This window comes from Mytilus trossulus, chromosome 6 (assembly GCF_036588685.1).
Source record: "Mytilus trossulus isolate FHL-02 chromosome 6, PNRI_Mtr1.1.1.hap1, whole genome shotgun sequence".
Lineage (NCBI taxonomy): Eukaryota > Metazoa > Mollusca > Bivalvia > Mytilida > Mytilidae > Mytilus > Mytilus trossulus.
The window spans coordinates 71,285,371-71,304,728 of NC_086378.1; the positions used below are offsets into that span (position 1 = coordinate 71,285,371).

General features: G+C 31.1%; 1 protein-coding gene across 1 annotated transcript; it reads left to right on the forward strand.

Annotated features, from left to right (window-relative positions):
- Positions 1-4,106: 4,106 nt before the first annotated feature.
- On the forward strand, positions 4,107-9,260 carry LOC134721791 (uncharacterized). The gene is made up of 4 exons (XM_063585008.1): positions 4,107-4,384; positions 5,903-6,043; positions 6,989-7,212; positions 7,545-9,260. Exons 1-4 carry the CDS (start codon positions 4,129-4,131, stop codon positions 7,986-7,988), a joined length of 1,065 nt encoding a protein of 354 aa, XP_063441078.1. The 5' UTR covers positions 4,107-4,128; the 3' UTR covers positions 7,989-9,260.
- Positions 9,261-19,358: the final 10,098 nt, after the last annotated feature.

Sequence of the window (19,358 nt, forward strand, 5' to 3'; positions counted from 1 at the left end):
TCACAGTGATAGTTTTCAACACAAATATTTACAATTTTTTCATAATCTGCCTGACAAGAGGATACCCAAATAATTTGCACGGTGCTGCACCTCTTTTGACAGTTTATTTCCACCTACTTATAATTACCCTTGGAACACAGGGAACGGTTTTTTTGCAAAATACCCATGTTAAACCGCTATTGTTTACATGGCATCCTAACAAACTACTTTATGTATGAGTTTCAGCATCTGTTTGTATTGTACTTTTTCGGCTAATTCTATCTGCATTCTCATCCAGATAAAGTCCCCTTTTCTATTTTGCCGAGCGGTGTTGTTTGTCGACCATTTTAAAACAGATTAATAGTTGTATCAATCCCCACATCATCCTAAGTTTCTATAACAATGTATAAATTTGAGTTTTATTTTAAAAACAAAATTTCATGGGGATACCGTGTGCATTATGAATAAGTATTTATTGCAAAAATAAACCAAAAATAAAAATAATGTGATAAAACTCAGTCTGTTATGCATAAAAGCATCTAGATAACTGTGTTGAAGGCAGTACATTGACCTATAATGGTTTACTCTTTTAAATTGTTATTTGGATGGAGAGTTGTCTCATTTGCACTCACACCACATCTTCCTATATCTAAATTGAGCTGATGCTTAAAATGTCAAAGAAGCAGAATATTTAAAAAGTTTAGTAATACATTTTTAAAGGTTAAAAATGAGCAGGAGAATTGCTGGAAAATAATAAAACAATCTATGTCAAATAACTGTTATGACTGTTAAGTATTGAGTCAAAACTCTGGGCACTTTGCCATTGTCTGCCTTTAGGGAAGGTTACCATTAAAAATTGTACATAGGTACCAAAAATAAAAGGATTATTATTATTTAATCACTTTGTGATTGCAGACCCTGCTGCATTAATTGGCTTGTATTAGTGTGAATGTTTATTAAGTAATAATTCATGGCAGCCGTAGATTTGTTTTCATTTAACCGTGGGTTGGGCATTTATGGTTGATTATTTTACCCTGAGCGTTACACTCAGGGTGAAATAATCGACTATTAATGCCCAACCCATGGTTAGACGAAAACAAATATATACAACTGCTATGAATTATTTTGATTCTAATAGGACAAATTTGTTGATTTTCTTAACCTTGACAGCCGTATACATACGATACTGTTTTGGCTATTCCGTTTTACCCAATTTTGAAAATATTAGTAATATTATATATTTCAATGATTATTTATTTTTTAATCACATTTTTCTCTTATATATTTTCTTCCAATGTTATTTTATTTGTTCTGAGGCGTACAAGAAGCTTTAAAATGCCTGGTATTTACATTTGATTTTTCTTAACAGAAACATACTTGTGACGTCACCTTGTTTCGTTGCCAAACCAAGACAATTATAACATTATTTCGCAGAAGTTTTGTTTTATGAAATTTTATCATGAAATATAAATTAAAATAGACTGATTTGTTTCATTTGCTATAGAATAGAGATAATTATATTGTATCTGAATCTTGGCCTACGTAAACTGGAAGTTTTGATGTCGAAATTTGAGAATATCTGGTAGTATGAATAAGTTGGTTGTAACACGAAACAGCCATGTTTGTGTATTACTGGGTTTGCGCTTAATGTATAACGATAATAGGTCGTCATATTAGAATATTGGATAACTTCAGGAACGATAACTCGTGTCATATCTTTTTATATTGTTATCTTAATGATACTTGATGAGGCTCGCGGGTACAAAAGAATCAGCAAAAAATTAAACATTTGTTTTTTCAATACAAATTTTATGTATTACACTACTAGTTATTACTTTATGATATGGTACAAAAATCACATAGACAAATTGATTTGGTTTGGCCACAGATGACCTTAAAAATGTTTATACATTGTATCATTGAAAAAGCTCCAAACTATCTCCCTTTGGTGCAAAAATGTCATTTTTTGTGTCTTAATTGAAATTTCTTTTTTTACTCATTGGTGACCTATATTTATACCCCCGCTTTAAAAAAGGGGGGGGGGGTATACTGTTTTACCTCTGTCTGTCCGTCGTACCGTCCGTCAGTCCGTCCGTCCGTCAGTCAGTCCGTCCCATGAAACTTTCGTCACATTTTCCTCAGGAACTACAATACATGGATTTCTGAAATTTGGTTTCAGGGTTTAACTAAGTCAGCTATACCGTGTGATGCGTTTTCAGATTGATCACTTGACAACTTCCTGTTTACCAAACACTTGTACGATTTTACACATGATAGCCAAGTTGAAAATTTTCGTCACATTTTTCTCAGGAAGTACAATACAAGGATTTCTGAAATTTGGTTTCAGACTTTATCTAAGTCAGCTATACAGTGTGATGCGTTTTCAGATTGATCACTTGACAACTTCCTGTTTAGCGAACACTTGTATGATTTTACACATGATAGCCAAGTTGAAAATTTTCGTCACATTTTTCTCAGGAAGTACAATACAAGGATTTCTGAAATTTGGTTTCAGGATTTATGTAAGTCAGCTATACCGTGTGATGCGTTTTCAGATTGATCACTTGACAACTTCCTGTTTAGCGAACACTTGTATGATTTTACACATGATAGCCAAGTTGAAAATTTTCGTCACATTTTTCTCAGGAACTACAATACAAGGATTTCTGAAATTTGGTTTCAGGATTTATATAAGTCAGCTATACCGTGTGATGCGTTTTCAGATTCATCACTCGACAACTTCCTGTTTACCGAACACTTGCATATTTCTACACTATTAATATTATCCACTTGCGGCGGGGGTATCATCAGTGAGCAGTAGCTCGCAGTTTACTTGTTTTTATAACTGTTATCAAATAGCTGTACATAAACTTAATTATTGTAAAAAAGCGATTTCTGTAATTAAGTGCCAGTCTTTGTAAGAATCATGCAATTCAGGTAAAAATAGAAACATGATAAGAAAAAACCCACCGAGCTAATCAAACTATTTTATACTAACCATCATCCTGAGTTAAAAGTTATTAGTCTTTCGTTTGTGTGTGTCTGGTAATATCAAATAACTTAGTTAGAAAATTGATTAGAATGACAGCAAATTACAGAGTTATCTCCCCTTATTCATTAATTTCTAATGCATTTCAACCAAATTGTATCTTCTATTACAAGAACAAAAAAAGGAAATGAATGTTATTTTTGTGCATAACTACATATTATGAACTGAAATCAATGTCAAATTGGGTGGGTTTTTTTGGTCATGTTTTTACCACTGCTTGATTCTTAGGCAGACTGGCACTTAAGTTCTATTTTTATTTCGATATAACCAATTTTTCTCCTATAAGTTCAACAGAAAAAAAAGACATTAACAAAAATGTATGCTTTTGGAGGCAGATTGTGAGCTTAAAAGAACAGTGACCTCATATTTGTATTTTATATTTCTATTAGACATTGTTAGATATAAGATAAAGTTTAATCATAGAAAAATCCTATATATTAGAAAAAAGTTGATTTAGACCCGCAAGTCCCCTTAATGATGTTTTCTGGTACAGGTTCCCCATCGTTCCACTTCACCAGACACTTTATGTTTGATTTGTATATCTATTATTTCTTTTGCTGCTTATTTGAAAATATTATACTAAGATGAGTAAGATCTTATTTTTGTCACTGTCATGGCTGTGTTTAGTCAATTTTTTAACATTCATAAACATATTTTGCATAATACAAATTTCTACAAGACAGAAAATAAGATATACCTAATTTGAATATTTTCTTTATAGATAAAAGATCCCTAGTGAACATAGGTGGATCCAGGGCCAGTGGAAGGGGGTAGTCTGGGCCTTTTGTGGGAAACATTTGGTTGATTATATAGAGAATCAATTAAGCATGACTGGAGCCCTCCTTTTTAGGTCAATCAGCACCCCCTCCTCAAAAAAAAGTTCTGGATCCTGAAGATCTGCCACTGTTGATGATGGTGATAAAAGGACTTCTACACTATTTATTGGTAAACAGTTTGCATCAGCAAGCTGTATATTTATAAAGTACAATGTATATCATGTATATATATGTAATAGTCAGTATGTTTTTTTAACTTTATAAATTAGACTGAACATGCTGAAATTCAAAAATCTTCTCATATTTATAATTTTAGATTACTACATGGATGATAGATGTGGTGAAGTTATTAATATGGAAGAGGAAAATATTGAATCTGGAAACTTGGATCTAACAATCTTTCTAACGTATGGGCCAGACATGAACTGCCAGTTAACAATTAAGGCTCCTGATGACAGGCAAATCATGGTATATTTTACTGAAATTGATATCAAACAGAGAAGTCATAGAATTGAGAATACTTGTGAAGATTATCTGGAATTATTTGATGGATCAACTACATATAACAAAAGTGTTCCAGGTAATTGATGTGTTCATCTTACACTTCAGTACTTGTGTTCCTGGTTTTTGTTGTCATTGAACTTCTGAAAAAATTTGTAAGGGTTCCGCGGAACCCAGTGTCTCGCCTACTTTTGCTGAAAATCACAGGCTCAACAAAAATGAGGAAAAAATCAATAAAAATGTTCTTCTTGATACTATCTTTTGATTGTAAGAAGCTTCTGTCATAGTTTGGTAAAAATCCAGGATAGTTTATGAATCTAATAAATGTTTAAAAACTTTAACTGCAGACTGTATGTAATGTTAACTGAAAGAAAAACTAAGTCCATTAATAAGTAAAATACAGATACACAGGTACAAAATATTAACAAAATTTCCTTCTAAATACTAGCTTTTGATTATAAACAAGCTTCTATCTAAGTTTGGTACAAATTAAAAGTAGTATAAGAAAGTTATTATTTTTTTTTTAATTTAACAACAGAGTAAATGTGTTGTTTCTTGGCAGAAAATCTAAGTCCATTTAAAAGTAACATACAGAAAAAACGGATTTATTTTTTTACAAAATTTACTTCTGTATATTATCTTCAAGATCTGTCCATGTTTGGTACAAACCGAGGATAGTTTAAGAAAGTTATTAAAATTTTAAAAACTTTAACCACAGAGTGAATGTAATGTTTCCCCGCAGAAAAACTAAGTCCATTTATAAGTAAAATAGGGAAAAAATGGAATTTTATTTTTACAAAATTAACTTCTGGATACTATCTTCTGATCATAAACAAGCTTCTGTCCACGTTTGGAAGTAATCCAGTATAGTTTAAGAAAGTTATTGAAATTTCAAAAACTTTAACCACAGAGTGAATATTTGTGGACGCCACCGACGAGGACGGAATGTAGGATCGCTTAGTCTCGCTTTTTCGACAAAAGTCGAAGGCTCGACAAAAAAGGGAGAAGTAAATAAAGAACAATGTTTTACTTTTATAAATTTACAAGTTTATAATCTCCTTTGATTAATTAGGCAAAAGACCATTTAAAATTTATATATCTATTAACCAAATATTATCTTTAAATTGACAAGGATTAAGAAAGGCTAACTATTATGATTATTGTCTTCTTATTGAGCATCATTGCTGCAAACTAGTTTATGTGAATCAATATTTTCATAGCTAAGATAAAAGGTTATTTTGATAATAGATAATAGATAATAAACATGTTTAACCCCACCACATTATTTATGTATGTGCCTGTCCCAATTCAGGAGCCTGTAATTCAGTGGTTGTCGTTTGTTTATGTGTTACATATTTCTTTTTCGTTCATTTTTTTACATAAATAAGGCCGTTAGTTTTCTAGTTTGAATTGTTTTACATTGTCTTATGAGGGCCTTTTATAGCTTATTATATGCGGTATGAGCTTTGCTCATTGTTGAAGGCCGTACGGTGACCTATAATTGTTAATGTTTGTGTCATTTTGGTCTTTTGTGGATAGTTGTCTCATTGACAATCATACCACATCTTCTTTTTTATATATACCTGTACTTTTACAGATTCAGATTTAAAGATTTGTGGTAACTATGAACCGAAAAGAGCTTATTACACCAGTGGACAATATCTGACTCTCAGGTTCACCAGTGACTATAGAAGACAAGATTCAGGATTTGAACTGTTGTTTACTTCATTTCATACAGGTATATACATGTATCATGTTTATATAAAATAACAAATTATTGTGATTTTTCAGATACAACAATTTCAGAAATGATCAATCAAACTCAAATGTTTAAATGCACTTTATCCCCTTCCCTTTCATGAACGTGACCTACAGAATTAGACTTTTTACTTGATTTGTTATAACATGAGCAACACAATGGGTGCCACACATGGAGCAAGATCTGCTTACCCTTCCAAAGCTCATGTGATCATCCCTAGTTTTTGGTGGGGTTTATGTTGCTTATTCTTTAGTTTTCTATGTTGTGTCATGTGAACCATTGTTTGTCTTTTTCATCTTTAACCTTGGCGTTGTCAGTTTTTTTTTATTTATAAGTTTGACTGTCCCTCTGGGTTTTTTTTTGTGCCTCTTTTAAAGTCAAATTAGCAATCATGGTTTTTATATCTACTTGCACTTTAAATATTTGTACTTCTTTTTTCCAGATTTTTGATTTATTATACAGTTATATATCTTAAAGTATAAAATGAACTTTTATTCGTGGCATTCAGTTGTTGTCTTCTCTTTGGTCTGGTTGTTGTCTCTTTGACACATTCCCCATTTTAACTCTCAATTTTACTTTATTACAAATATACGTTCATCTATAAATTTTTTCTCATTGCCTAAAAGCATAGGGAATCTTCTTTTGTAAAACATTATCACCAATAAAAAATCATGAGAGGTTAAAATATGATGGAACAGCTAACATGTACCTTAATATAGCACATGTAATGGGATATTACAAGGCGATTTTTGAAGGATGTATATATGTAACAGTAAATTTGTAAAATAAGGGATTATGTACTATAATCACTGAAATTTTCAGGGACTATCATAAACATCATTAAAAAAGTATTGAAAATAAAACTCATTACTCTAAGAATTTATTTTTTGATCTCTATTCAATAGTATTTAATGATCCATTTAGGTTTTTGTAATGGGACAAAAGAGTTCAGATGTCGACAGGGTCAGTGTATATCTAAATCCTTCCAAAATGATGGTTACAGTCAGTGTGGAGATTACAGTGATGAACTTATAACCAAAACTAACATGGATTACTATGCTGCCGGATCAGTGGTACTAATTATATGTATAATTCTAGCTACATGTTATATCTGTAAAAGACGTAGACAAAGAGGAGCTGTCATCAAGGTATTTATCATTTAATTGAAATATTTTCTATCACTGTTTTAGTGCACAGTTAAATTGTAATGAGGAAAAGTTGATAATGAATGATCTTTAGTGAGCTAAGTTATGCAGAGATTTGATATTTTAGTGGGCATTACATTGGATTGAGGAACAACAAATCAAAATAGCACACAGAACAGAAAATATAAAATGTTATTGCTTGCTTCATAAAAGCATAATCAAAACACAATACCGGTAATTATTTATACTAAAACACTTCACCAAAAAAATCATCATTTTATAGTGAGTTGTAGTATACGTGTATCTAGTAAGTGTAATTTTTTTTATATTCACAGAGATCGGGAAATCCATTAGAAATACCACTAACTTCACAACCAGTTTCTCAGCCAATTCAAGGACAGCAACCTGTATATCAACAACAAACTACAGGCTATCCACAACAACCAACAGGCTATTCACATCAACCAGCTGGCTATCCACAACAACATCCAGGATATCAGCAACAACCAACAGGCTATTCACATCAACCAGCTGGCTATCCACAACAACCAGGATATAACCCACAGGCTGGATACCCACCACAACCTGTACATACTGATCAACCAGCTTATGTACCACTGACGGAGAAGATTCCACAACCAAGCTACCAACCACCACCAGGATATCCTTCTCAACCAAACTATCAACCACAAAGTGGTTATCCTCAGCCAGGATATCATTTAGTGGATCCTCCACCCTATACAGATAGTCCATATCCTTCAGCGCCACCAAAACAGTAAAGATAAAAGGCAGATTGCATGCCTAATTTTGTGGCTAGGGTATTTGTTGGATACTAATTTTAGTGGATTCCGTGGGTACAAGTGAACCTCGAAATTAAATGTTCAACAAAGAACAAAATTTCCGTAGGCTTGTGAGGAGACTTTGGCAAAACCACAAAATTTAATATCCAAGAACATGTAAATTTTCCTTAATCCACAAAAATATTTGAATCCACAGTAGTTTTGCTGTTTGACATCTGTTTGACTTATTATTTGTGCTTTGATTTAATTGAAATTCCTCTTATCTAAAAAATCTCAGTGAAGTTGTACAATTTTGTGTGAATTAGGGGGAATGGAGCGTAATGACACAAAAAAGCAAAAGATATTAGAAGTTAGAATAATAATATAATCTTCAATAATATACAAGACAAAATTCCATAATCAGAACAGGCACATGGACAAAATAAAATGTAAAGTGGGGTCAACCTTCTTTTCAAATTACCTCTTTTAAATTTACAGTTTAAGTTATATACAAGAACATATAATGAAATGCAGTTAGCTCTACTATAACCTGCCTGAAATTTTACAAAACTGTATTAATCAGAATGTTTATAGCAACTAAAGCAAGTTCAAAGTACTTGACTACTATTGATATGCAATGATGACGTCCTGCATTCTTATGCCCCACCTACGATGGTAGAGGGGCATTATGTTTTCTGGTCTGTGCCTCCGTTCGTCCGTCCGTCTGTCTGTGGGTCTGTTCGCTTCAGGTTAAAGTTTTTGGTCAAGGTAGTTTTTGAAGAAGTTGAAGTCTAATCAACTTGAAACTTAGTACACATGTTCCCTATGATATGATCTTTCTAATTTTAATTCCAAATGAAAGTTTTGACTAATTTCACGGTCCATTGAACATAGAAAATGATAGTGCGAGTGGGGCATCCGTGTACTGGGCACACATTCTTGTTTTCTACTGATTTTTGGTGTAGATGTATGGAGAATTATGGAATGACTTTCTGTTAATAGAATTATGGTGCAGGGCAATAATCTAAGACTAATGAAAGCTATAATTAGTTCAACTTTTGTCTTCTATGCCTGTAAGACTAAAAATACTATTATAAATGAATTCTGTATTTATCATTAACAGTATTTGATTACCATACTATGTTCACAAATATGCAGTTGTGATATCAATGCATTGAATAATAGGACACAGTTTTATTAGCATTGACTTTATACCACATCCTGTGTGTTCAATAGTTTTAGTTGAAATACTAAATCTTTCTGTTATATATTATAATTTTCATGATTGTGCTTAATATATCTTTAATTAATGTTGTTTGTGATTGTAACTTTGATATATTTATTATTGATCCCATGTACATTATTTTTATGACGGGGGTAGAATGGGTCCTGATCCCAAAACTCCCGAGCTTAAAAAACATGAAATCCTGAGGTCCCAAATTTAACAAAATTTAAATCCCGACATCTCTCTTAATTGTTTAAAAAAGCTGGAATGTCATATTTTAGATTGTATCATTTGAGTAGAATTTATATGTTTTGTTGATTGTTATAACTTATTTTTATGAACAATAGATATGGTCAGTATTGTTTTTATTTGCTGTGATCTGACATTTTTGGAGAGACTTTATGACGAAGTATATTTATTCATATGATGTAGGTATTTAAGATTACTAAATATGTGGCCCATTGTGCTTCATTTTAAAGTTTGTGTCTCAAGGTTTGTGTACTCTTTTTAACATATAGCTATTAACATTTTATTTCACATTGATACTGTTAAATGTATTTATCAATCAAATTTACTTGTGATATATGTATATAAACTTGATCTGTCTTAGAATAGTTATGTCTTTGTTTTTATGATATGTTACAAAAATATCATTAAGTGTTGATTTTGTTTTTGTGCTAGTTAATTTTAAAAACAAAATCTGGTTAAGGTATTAGCTTTTGCCATTACTAAGCGTCCATTGTCATTTTTCTTTATCTGAAGTCTACATTTTTTATTATAATCTTTCAAATTTTTATCTGTTATCCCTTTGTCAATTGAAATCAAACTTTTTCTTCACCTAATAATAGTCCATAAAATTAACAAATTTCAATAAAATAACATGTTCTGTTCCTGTTTCTGCAAAACTGCTCTCTGGTCAATTTTCAAATATTCTATTTTTTATTATTTTGAATCAAAACATTAGATTTTAATAATCAGTTTTCAGCATTTTCTTGGGACAATGCTACCTACTTAAACTGGCTGTACATTGGAAATCCTGCAAATTTTTATGGGATAACAGTAATTTAACACAAAATGTTGTATATTCCTTGACTACACCCTTACTATTAAACCAAATTAGACCAGATGTATAAACCAGATGCTCCGCAGGGCGCAGCTTTATACGACCGCAGAGGTTGAACCCTGAACGGTTGGGGCAAGTATGGACACAACATTCAAGCTGGATTCCGCTCTTAATTTGGATTGTGATTAAATAGTTGACACAGCATAGGTTTCTGACACAGAATGAATGTATTCAAATGAACTTAAAATTTTTGTTTTCTCTTAGAGCAATTCACTATGCTGCTGAATATTAATCCTCTCAAAAAAATGTTTGAAGAAATTTTCTTTTTATTTATGAAATTTCAAATGAGAAAAATTTAACCCAATTTTTTATTCACATCCCCCTTTCCCTTATTCCAAAACTAATCTCAATTAAAATGTCTAATGGAGTTTGCAACAATTACTACTCATTTAAATACATCATAAAATATTAAGATGTAAAAAAAACTGCTTGTTATCACTGAATGGTAAAGATTATTTTAATTTATCAGTTGGTAGTAAAAAGTGAATAAACATTGTATATTGTATATAACAAAGATTTAAGTTGATTCTGAACAAAGAAAGATAACTCCAATTAAAAAAATTCTTGCAGATATTTCTTGCTTACTATACTGGACAAAGAAAGATAACTCTTAATTAAAAAAAAATTTGCTATTTCACAATATTGTGAAATTAGATATTTCTTGCCATTGCACAATACTGTGCAATTGAAAAGACTTGCTATTGCACAATACTTAATATAATAAATTTAGATCCTGATTTGGACCAACTTGAAAACTGGGCCCATAATCAAAAATCTAAGTACATGTTTAGATTCAGCATATTAAAGAGGCCCAAGAATTTAATTTTTGTTGAAATCAAACTTAGTTTAATTTTGGACCCTTTGCACTTTAATTTAGACCAATTTTAAAACTGGACCAAAAAATAAGAATCTACATACACAGTTAGATTTGGCATATCAAAGAACCCCAATTATTCAATTTTTGATGAAATCAAACAATGTTTAATTTTGGACCCCGATTTGGGCCAACTTGAAAACTGGGCCAATAATCAAAAATCTAAGTACATTTTTAGATTCAGCATATCAAAGAACCCCAAGGTTTCAATTTTTGTTAAAATCAAACTAAGTTTAATTTTGGACCCTTTGGACCTTAATGTAGACCAATTTGAAAACGGGACCAAAAAGAATCTACATACACAGTTAGATTCGGCATATTAAAGAACCCCAATTATTCAATTTTGATGAAATCAAACAAAGTTTAATTTTGGACCCTTTGGGCCCCTTTTTCCTTAACTGTTGGGACCAAAACTTCCAAAATCAATACCAACCTTCCTTTTATAGTCATAAACCTTGTGTTTAAATTTCATAGATTTCTATTTACTTATACTAACGCTATGGTGCGAAAACCAAGAAAAATGCTTATTTGGGTCCCTTTTTGGCCCCTAATTCCTAAACTGTTGGGACCGAAACTCCCAAAATCAATACCAACCTTTCTTTAGTGGTCATAAACATTGTGTTTAAATTTCATTGATTTCTATTTACTTTAACTAAAGTTATTGTGTGAAAACCAAGAATAATGCTTATTTGGGCCCTTTTTTGGCCCCTAATTCCTAAACTGTTGAAAATAAAACTCCCAAAATCAATCCCAACCTTTATTTTGTGGTTATAAACCTTGTGTCAAAATTTCATAGATTTCTATTAACTTAAACTTAAGTTATAGTGCGAAAACCAAGAAAATGCTTATTTGGGCCCTTTTTGGCCCCTAATTCCTAAAATGTTGGGACCAAAACTCCCAAAATCAATACCAGCCTTCCTTTTATGGTCATAAACCTTGTGTTAAAATTTCATAGATTTCTATTCACTTTTACTAAAGTTAGAGTGCGAAAACTAAAAGTATTCGGACGACGACGACGACGATGACGACGACGACGACGACGACGACGACGACGACGACGACGACGACGACGACGCCAACGTGATAGCAATATACGACGAAAAATTTTTCAAAATTTGCGGTCGTATAAAAACCTAGCTAAATATCTTGGAATTGAGTTTCAGAATCTTATTTTTGCATAGTTTTGTCTTTTGTTCTTCTGAAAAGTGCTGTCATGTTTTTTTTTTAATCTTACATGAACATTAGTGAAGATTATTAATTGATACAATGTGAGCAATACAGACTCCTTGGAGCCTCTAGTTAAGGAGTTTTTAAAGTATAGATTATTTATCTTAATAAATGTTACTTGTTATAGATTTTTTTTATTATGACATATTTAAGATTGTCTACGAAGTATTAAGTATGCTGTACTCAAAGTAATATCATGTGCAATAAAATAATAAAAATGTTTATCAAAGATCTTTTTGACTCTTTATTTTCTGTATGCATTGAACATGAATGTTAAAGTCCAGATTTCATTGACCGACAATAGCAAGGTAGCATTTAGAATAATAAAGGCATTACTCTTCAACAGATGTGAACAAAAAGATATCTGTATACCTCAATGAAGCAGCAACCTATTTTAAAACACACACAAGAGTGCACAAACTAAAATATCCTGTCTTCTTAACTTACTATTTATATAATGTTGATATGATTGTCCTAAAATATAAAGCTTTACTATCACAAACTTCACACAATCCAAGAAAATGAGGTTAAGGTCAGGTAAACCAAACTGGTATTTCTTGTATACCTTACAATCATTTCATACACCAAATAAAGAAGACCTATTTATTACAGATATATTAGAAAAATACACAAAAAACACAAACACTTAACTATCAACACAGAACCATGAAAATGAGGTCAAGGTCAGATGACACCTGCCAGTTGGACATGTACACCTTACAATCATTCCATACACTGAACATACAAGACCTATTGCTTATAGTATCTTAGATATGGACTTGACCACCTAAACTTAACCTTGTTCACTGATCCATGAAATGAGGTTGAGGTCAATTGAAAACCATCTGACGAGCATGATTGACATTGCAAGGTACAAACATTCCAAATATAATTATCTTATTTATTTTAAGAGAGAAATTTATGTTGTAAAAAAATCTGAACTTTTTTTTCAAGAAGTCACTGAAACATAAAAATGAGGTCAAGGACAATGGACATAAGGCATCTATATACAAAGTATAAAGGATTCAGGTCTTCTGCCTTCTGAAATATTAACCTTTAAAACGTCAGTTAACCCCGCTGCTGGATCAGAATATCTTTGTTGAGCGTTATGTGACAGAAGTCGTAGGCTTGAACAAAAAATAAAAGATAGAAGTGGAGGTCAGCATTCATGTTTCAACAATTGATAAGTGTCTATACAGTAAAAAGGTTGAATTTCATTGTCAAAGTCTCTAATTCTAGGATGATGTGTCATGTAAAGTTATATTTTAAGGTTGATGGTTGGTTTCTTTTGTGCAATTACAGTCAATGTTTCCAGGATACCTTTGAACACTTACAAATTTTATTGCATTACAGTGCTTATCCAGTGACCTTTGGGGTATCACATTTGCAAAGACCAAAACAGTTTACCAAATTGCAGTCAGATTTCTACTCCAACTAACTGATCAACTGGTAAAATATTTTAGCATCAATTTGTGAGTGCTGTAAAGTAAAAAGTAATACTTACCATCCAGATCCAGTCAGTTGATATCTTTTTCAATCAGTTCTAACACAAATAATATCTTACTATAGTATGAGTCACTGAATAAAATGGTATAATTTTGACATGGAAACTTCTATCATAAATAAGTATTATAAATGAATAGTTCAAAACATTGTTTTGTAGGTGTATATTTAATAGCTTTGTCTTCTAAGATGAAGTTATTGTGCAATTGTGATTCGAATAACATTTTCTATACAAATTACTGATCTGCTGTCATTAAAGGGAAATAATTTATATTGAGTTTAAATGTACACATAAAATTTAATCAATGATACTAGGCTTATGATTTTGCCTACAAAAGATTCATAAAAACTAGAGGCTCTAAAGAGCCGGTGTCGCTCACCTTGGTCTATGTGCATATTAAACAAAGGACACAAATGGATTCATGACAAAATTGTATTTTGGTGATGTTGATGTGTTTGAAGTTTTTACTTTACTGAACGATTTTGATTCTTACAATTATATCTATCATGAACTTTGCCCATTAGTAACAGAGAACTATATTTGGTAAAAAGGAGTAGGGGCAATAAGGCCCTTATTTGGCCCAAAAATTAATGCAAATTTAAAAGTTATCATCCATATTTTTAAATTACTGAAAACTTGACTAAGGTATAAGGTACTAAGAAAAACAAAACAAATTTGACATCGAACAAGTTACCATGGCAACAAATCATGACTTTATTTGCATATTTTGTAAAATTTTGTGATTTTCCTTGTTTTTTCATCAAATTCTAAGTATATTTTAGATTGAAAAAGTATGTGCGCACCCAAGAAACAACTTTATATTTGGTGAGATTATGCCAATAGTTATAATAAAGCTTCTGTTAAATTATTTTGTTGTTTCTCGGCTGCGCAGGATGTTTCCACAACCAAAATAGAGATAGAAAAATGCATAAATTATGTATTTTTCATCGTTTTTGTGAAAATAGTACACATAATGACGTAATTGTGACGTCATCAGAAAAAAATCCTTATGTTTTTCATTTATATTTCTTGACCCTATGCATTTCTAAACATTATGTGCAAATTTGAAATAGTTATCAAACATTTTATTTTTTTGGGCCAAAACTAGGGCTTAATGCCGCTACTCCTTTACATAAATTTACCAAATTAATGAAAATTGTTAAAAATTGACTATAAAGGGCAATAACTCCTTAAGGGGTCAATTGATCATTTAGGTCATGTTGACTTATTTGTAGATCTTACTTTGCTGAACATTATTGCTGTTTACAGTTTATCGCTATCTATAATAGTATTCAAGATAACCAAAAACGGCAAAATTTCTTTAAAAATTACCAATTGGAGGGCAGCAACCCAACAACCAGTTGTCCAATTCATCTGAAAAATTCAGGGCAGATAGATATTGACTTGATTAACAATTTAACTTCTTGTCAGATTTGCTCTAGATGCTTTGGTTTCATAGTTATAAGCAAAAAACTGCATTTTACCCCTATGTTCTATTTTTAGCCGTGGCGGCCATCTTGGTTGAATGGCCAGGTCATCGGACACATTTTTCAAACTAGATACCCCAAAGATGATTGTGGCCTAGTAGTTTCAGTGGAGATTTTGTAAAAGATTACTTAGATTTATGAAAAATGGTTAAAGATTGACTATAAAGGGCAATAACTCCTAAAGGGGTCAACTGACCATTTTGGTCATGTTGACTTATTTGTAGATCTTACTTTGCTGAACATTATTGCTGTTTACAATTTATCTCTATCTATAATAATATTCAAGATAATAACCAAAAACAGCAAAATTTCCTCAAAATTACCAATTCAGGGGCAGCAACCCAACAACCGATTGACCGATTCATCTGAAAATTTCAGGGCAGATAGTTCTTGACCTGATAAACATTTTTATCCCATGTCAGATTTCCTCAAAATGCTTTGGTTTTTGAGTTATAAGCCAAAAACTGCATTTTACCCCTATGTTCTATTTTTAGCCGTGGCGGCCATCTTGGTTGGTTGACCGGGTCACGCCACACATTTTTTAAACTAGATACCCCAATGATGATTGTGGCCAAGTTTGGTTTGATTTGGCCCAGTAGTTTCAGAGGAGAAGATTTTTGTAAAAGTTAACGACGACGGACGACGACGACGGACGACGGACGCCAAGTGATGAGAAAAGCTCACTTGGCCCTTCGGGCCAGGTGAGCTAAAAAAATGAAATGCAAAATTAGTATGAAGTTGAAGGGCATGTAGAACACAAATTAGAAAGGTTTTGCAAAATACTGCTCCTTGGTAGACAATCCCTTATACTTTGAACAATTCAACATTTTGCAAAACAGCTGTTAATCGTCTTTCATCATTAAATAAGTTTCATTGTTCGTTTTAGAACAGAGGATAAAAGTTAAATAATAATAAATAATGTTACAAACAAATTAAATGGGGAAATTTGAAATTTGTCAGACAGAACAAAATTTTGCTGATTATTTGTACCTTTATTGCCAGCAGATCAGTAATTTGTATACAAAATTTTATTCGAATCACAATTGCACAATAACTTCATCTTAGAAGACAAAGCTATAAAATATACACCTACAAAACAATGTTTTGAACTATTCATTTATAATATTTATTTATGATAGAAGTTTCCATGTCAAAATTATACCATTTTATTCAGTGACTCATACTATAGTAAGATATTATTTGTGTTAGAACTGATTGAAAAAGATATCAACTGACTGGATCTGGATGGTAAGTATTACTTTTTACTTTACAGCACTCACTTCATACTAACAACATTTCACTTGAGCAATCTGCTAAAATATTTTACCAGTTGATCAGTTAGTTGGAGTAGAAATCTGACTGCAATTTGGTAAACTGTTTTGGTCTTTGCTAATGTGATACCCCAAAGGTCACTGGATAAGCACAGTAAAAAATATGAAGATGTGCATAAGAGAAGAGGACAAAAACTTTGACAATGAACCAAGAAAATGAGATGAAGAACAGATGATTCTTGCCATACATACATTCAATACACCTAATATATTTGACCTATTATATAAAGTATTTGAAAAACAGACCAAACCATGGGACAATTTTGATTGACCATTCAGAGAATCACTGAAGCATGACTGAAGCAGGCCATTACTAGTCAGTGAGGCCCCCTCATGAAGATTTCTGGATCTGCCACTAAATCAATATATGTCTTTCTACATTGGACCAACTTCAGACTACTGTTCATGCCTTTAATGGAACTGTAGCTCATTTTAAATACATTCCATACTAAAGAATCAAATTAAAGGAATAGTGATAAAATATGTCACCTTTCACAATAAAAAAAGAAGTCTTGAATTTTGCATTTTTTATTTAAGAAAAAGTAAACAGTAAAAAGTACATGGTTATGTATAATAAAAATGTGTAAATGATAATATCAATAGTTCACACTTATAAACGATTAAAGCATTGTATCAATATCCAACATGATAATGACAATCAGTTAACACAGATTATTTTATATTGTGTTGAAGAAATGGAGAGCTAAATATAAATCAAGCACAGAATTAAAACAGGTTTTTTTTTTTGTATTTCTATAGGAAACTAAATATATTTGTTCATGAATATGCTGTCTACTACATTTATTGATATTCTACATAAAATAAAAATTTCTTGAAAAAAAATTAAAACGCTACATTGGAAAGACATAAGTGTTTTAAAAACATTCAGAAGAAAAAAAAATATTCAAAAATTGTATGCCTAAAAATAGTTTAAAAGAAATATTGGGTTTACATCAGAGCTAATGATATGATATGAGTGATTGTCTTACACCAAAAACATTATTGTAACTTCTAAATGTCTATTTCTTTGTCAGTGTTGGTTAAATGCTGTACAATATTTTTTTGTCTGCCTCCACCTTTTATTAATTATTTGATCCTAAATAGTTTACATGCCTCTGATAAATTCAACAAGAAGCAATTCTATAAACAGCTAACATGATATTGGATAATAAATATGTTATACAAAAATTGCATTATTCCATAGCCCCTATTGTTTTGTACAAATTTGGAAAAAAATAAACAGCAAAGATAAATTTTCTGCTTTTGTTGAAATTTTCTAAAAAATTCACACTGAAATTGTTTCTCTAAAATTCTGTGTAATTGTTTGCATCTTTTAATATACCCATGTTCCTCTAACTAGCTATAAAACAATTGTATAAAAAAAACAAGGTTAGATTTGCTTTTTCATCACCCAACAAAACAATGAAATTGTGTAAAAATTAACAGACATAAGAAAAAGTTCACAAATATGCCTAGTACAATGGAAAAGTTGAATATAGAAACAATTAGATAAGAACAGAAATACAATATATATACTTAAAGAAAGAAAAAAACATTTCAATACACTACCGATATAATAAAGATTCTTCTTCCATTGAATACGACAGATTTGTGTTTTCAGATAGTTATAAGTTTTAAACAAAATTATACACTTAGTTAAACAGAGAATTTAGTGTTATACATTGACTATATTTATACAACTTTTCTCAAAACAAAACACAACCTATGATTTATAATAAATGTATGGAGTAGGAAGCTATTCAACATTGTTCAAGCTGAAAAAAAATCTAAAAAGGGATTTTCAGTTTAATAGCTTAATAATTGATTCAAAAAGCCCAATGTATAAATGCTATGGTGTATCCTATCTTTAAATTAAGTGACATATGCAGATGTTTTAAGCCACCATTAGGCAAACAGGTGGCCTAATGATCATTATAACATGTATATAAAATTAAATGGCAAACAGGTGGCCTAATGATCATTATAACATGTATATAAAATTAAATGCCAAACAAATATAAATATGATGTCAATAACAGATCTATGCCAGTCTTAACAGTCACAAAATAAAAATTCACTGCAACAGTCACTCTCAAAAGCTAACTTTATAACCATTTTTTAAAACATCAATAATGTACACAATTTCATACCATACAATTTTGCAGCAAAAAAAACTGAATTATAACAACAATGTAACAATAATTTGTATTAAAATGTTAATAACACAGTAAAACAACATTTAAAAATGGACTTTCATCCTGCATAGATGCAAAGCTGTCCTTTTTTTGTTTTCTAAAGCATCACCATACCACACTTGTCTTCATTTATATTCCAAATAAATAATTTTCGTTAGATGATATGACTATATATATATAAATACATAGTAATTAGTAAAACAAATACTGTCCAATTGCAATTTTTGGAATGTTTTAAAGTTGTGTGCCATGACTTGACATAATTCATTTATTTATCATAATTTGACAAAGGTATTTATTGATATGTGATGGGTTCATTAATTTTTGTGGATACCAATTTTCAAGGATATTTGATTTATCATAATTTGACAAAGGTATTTATTGATATGTGATGGTTCATAAAT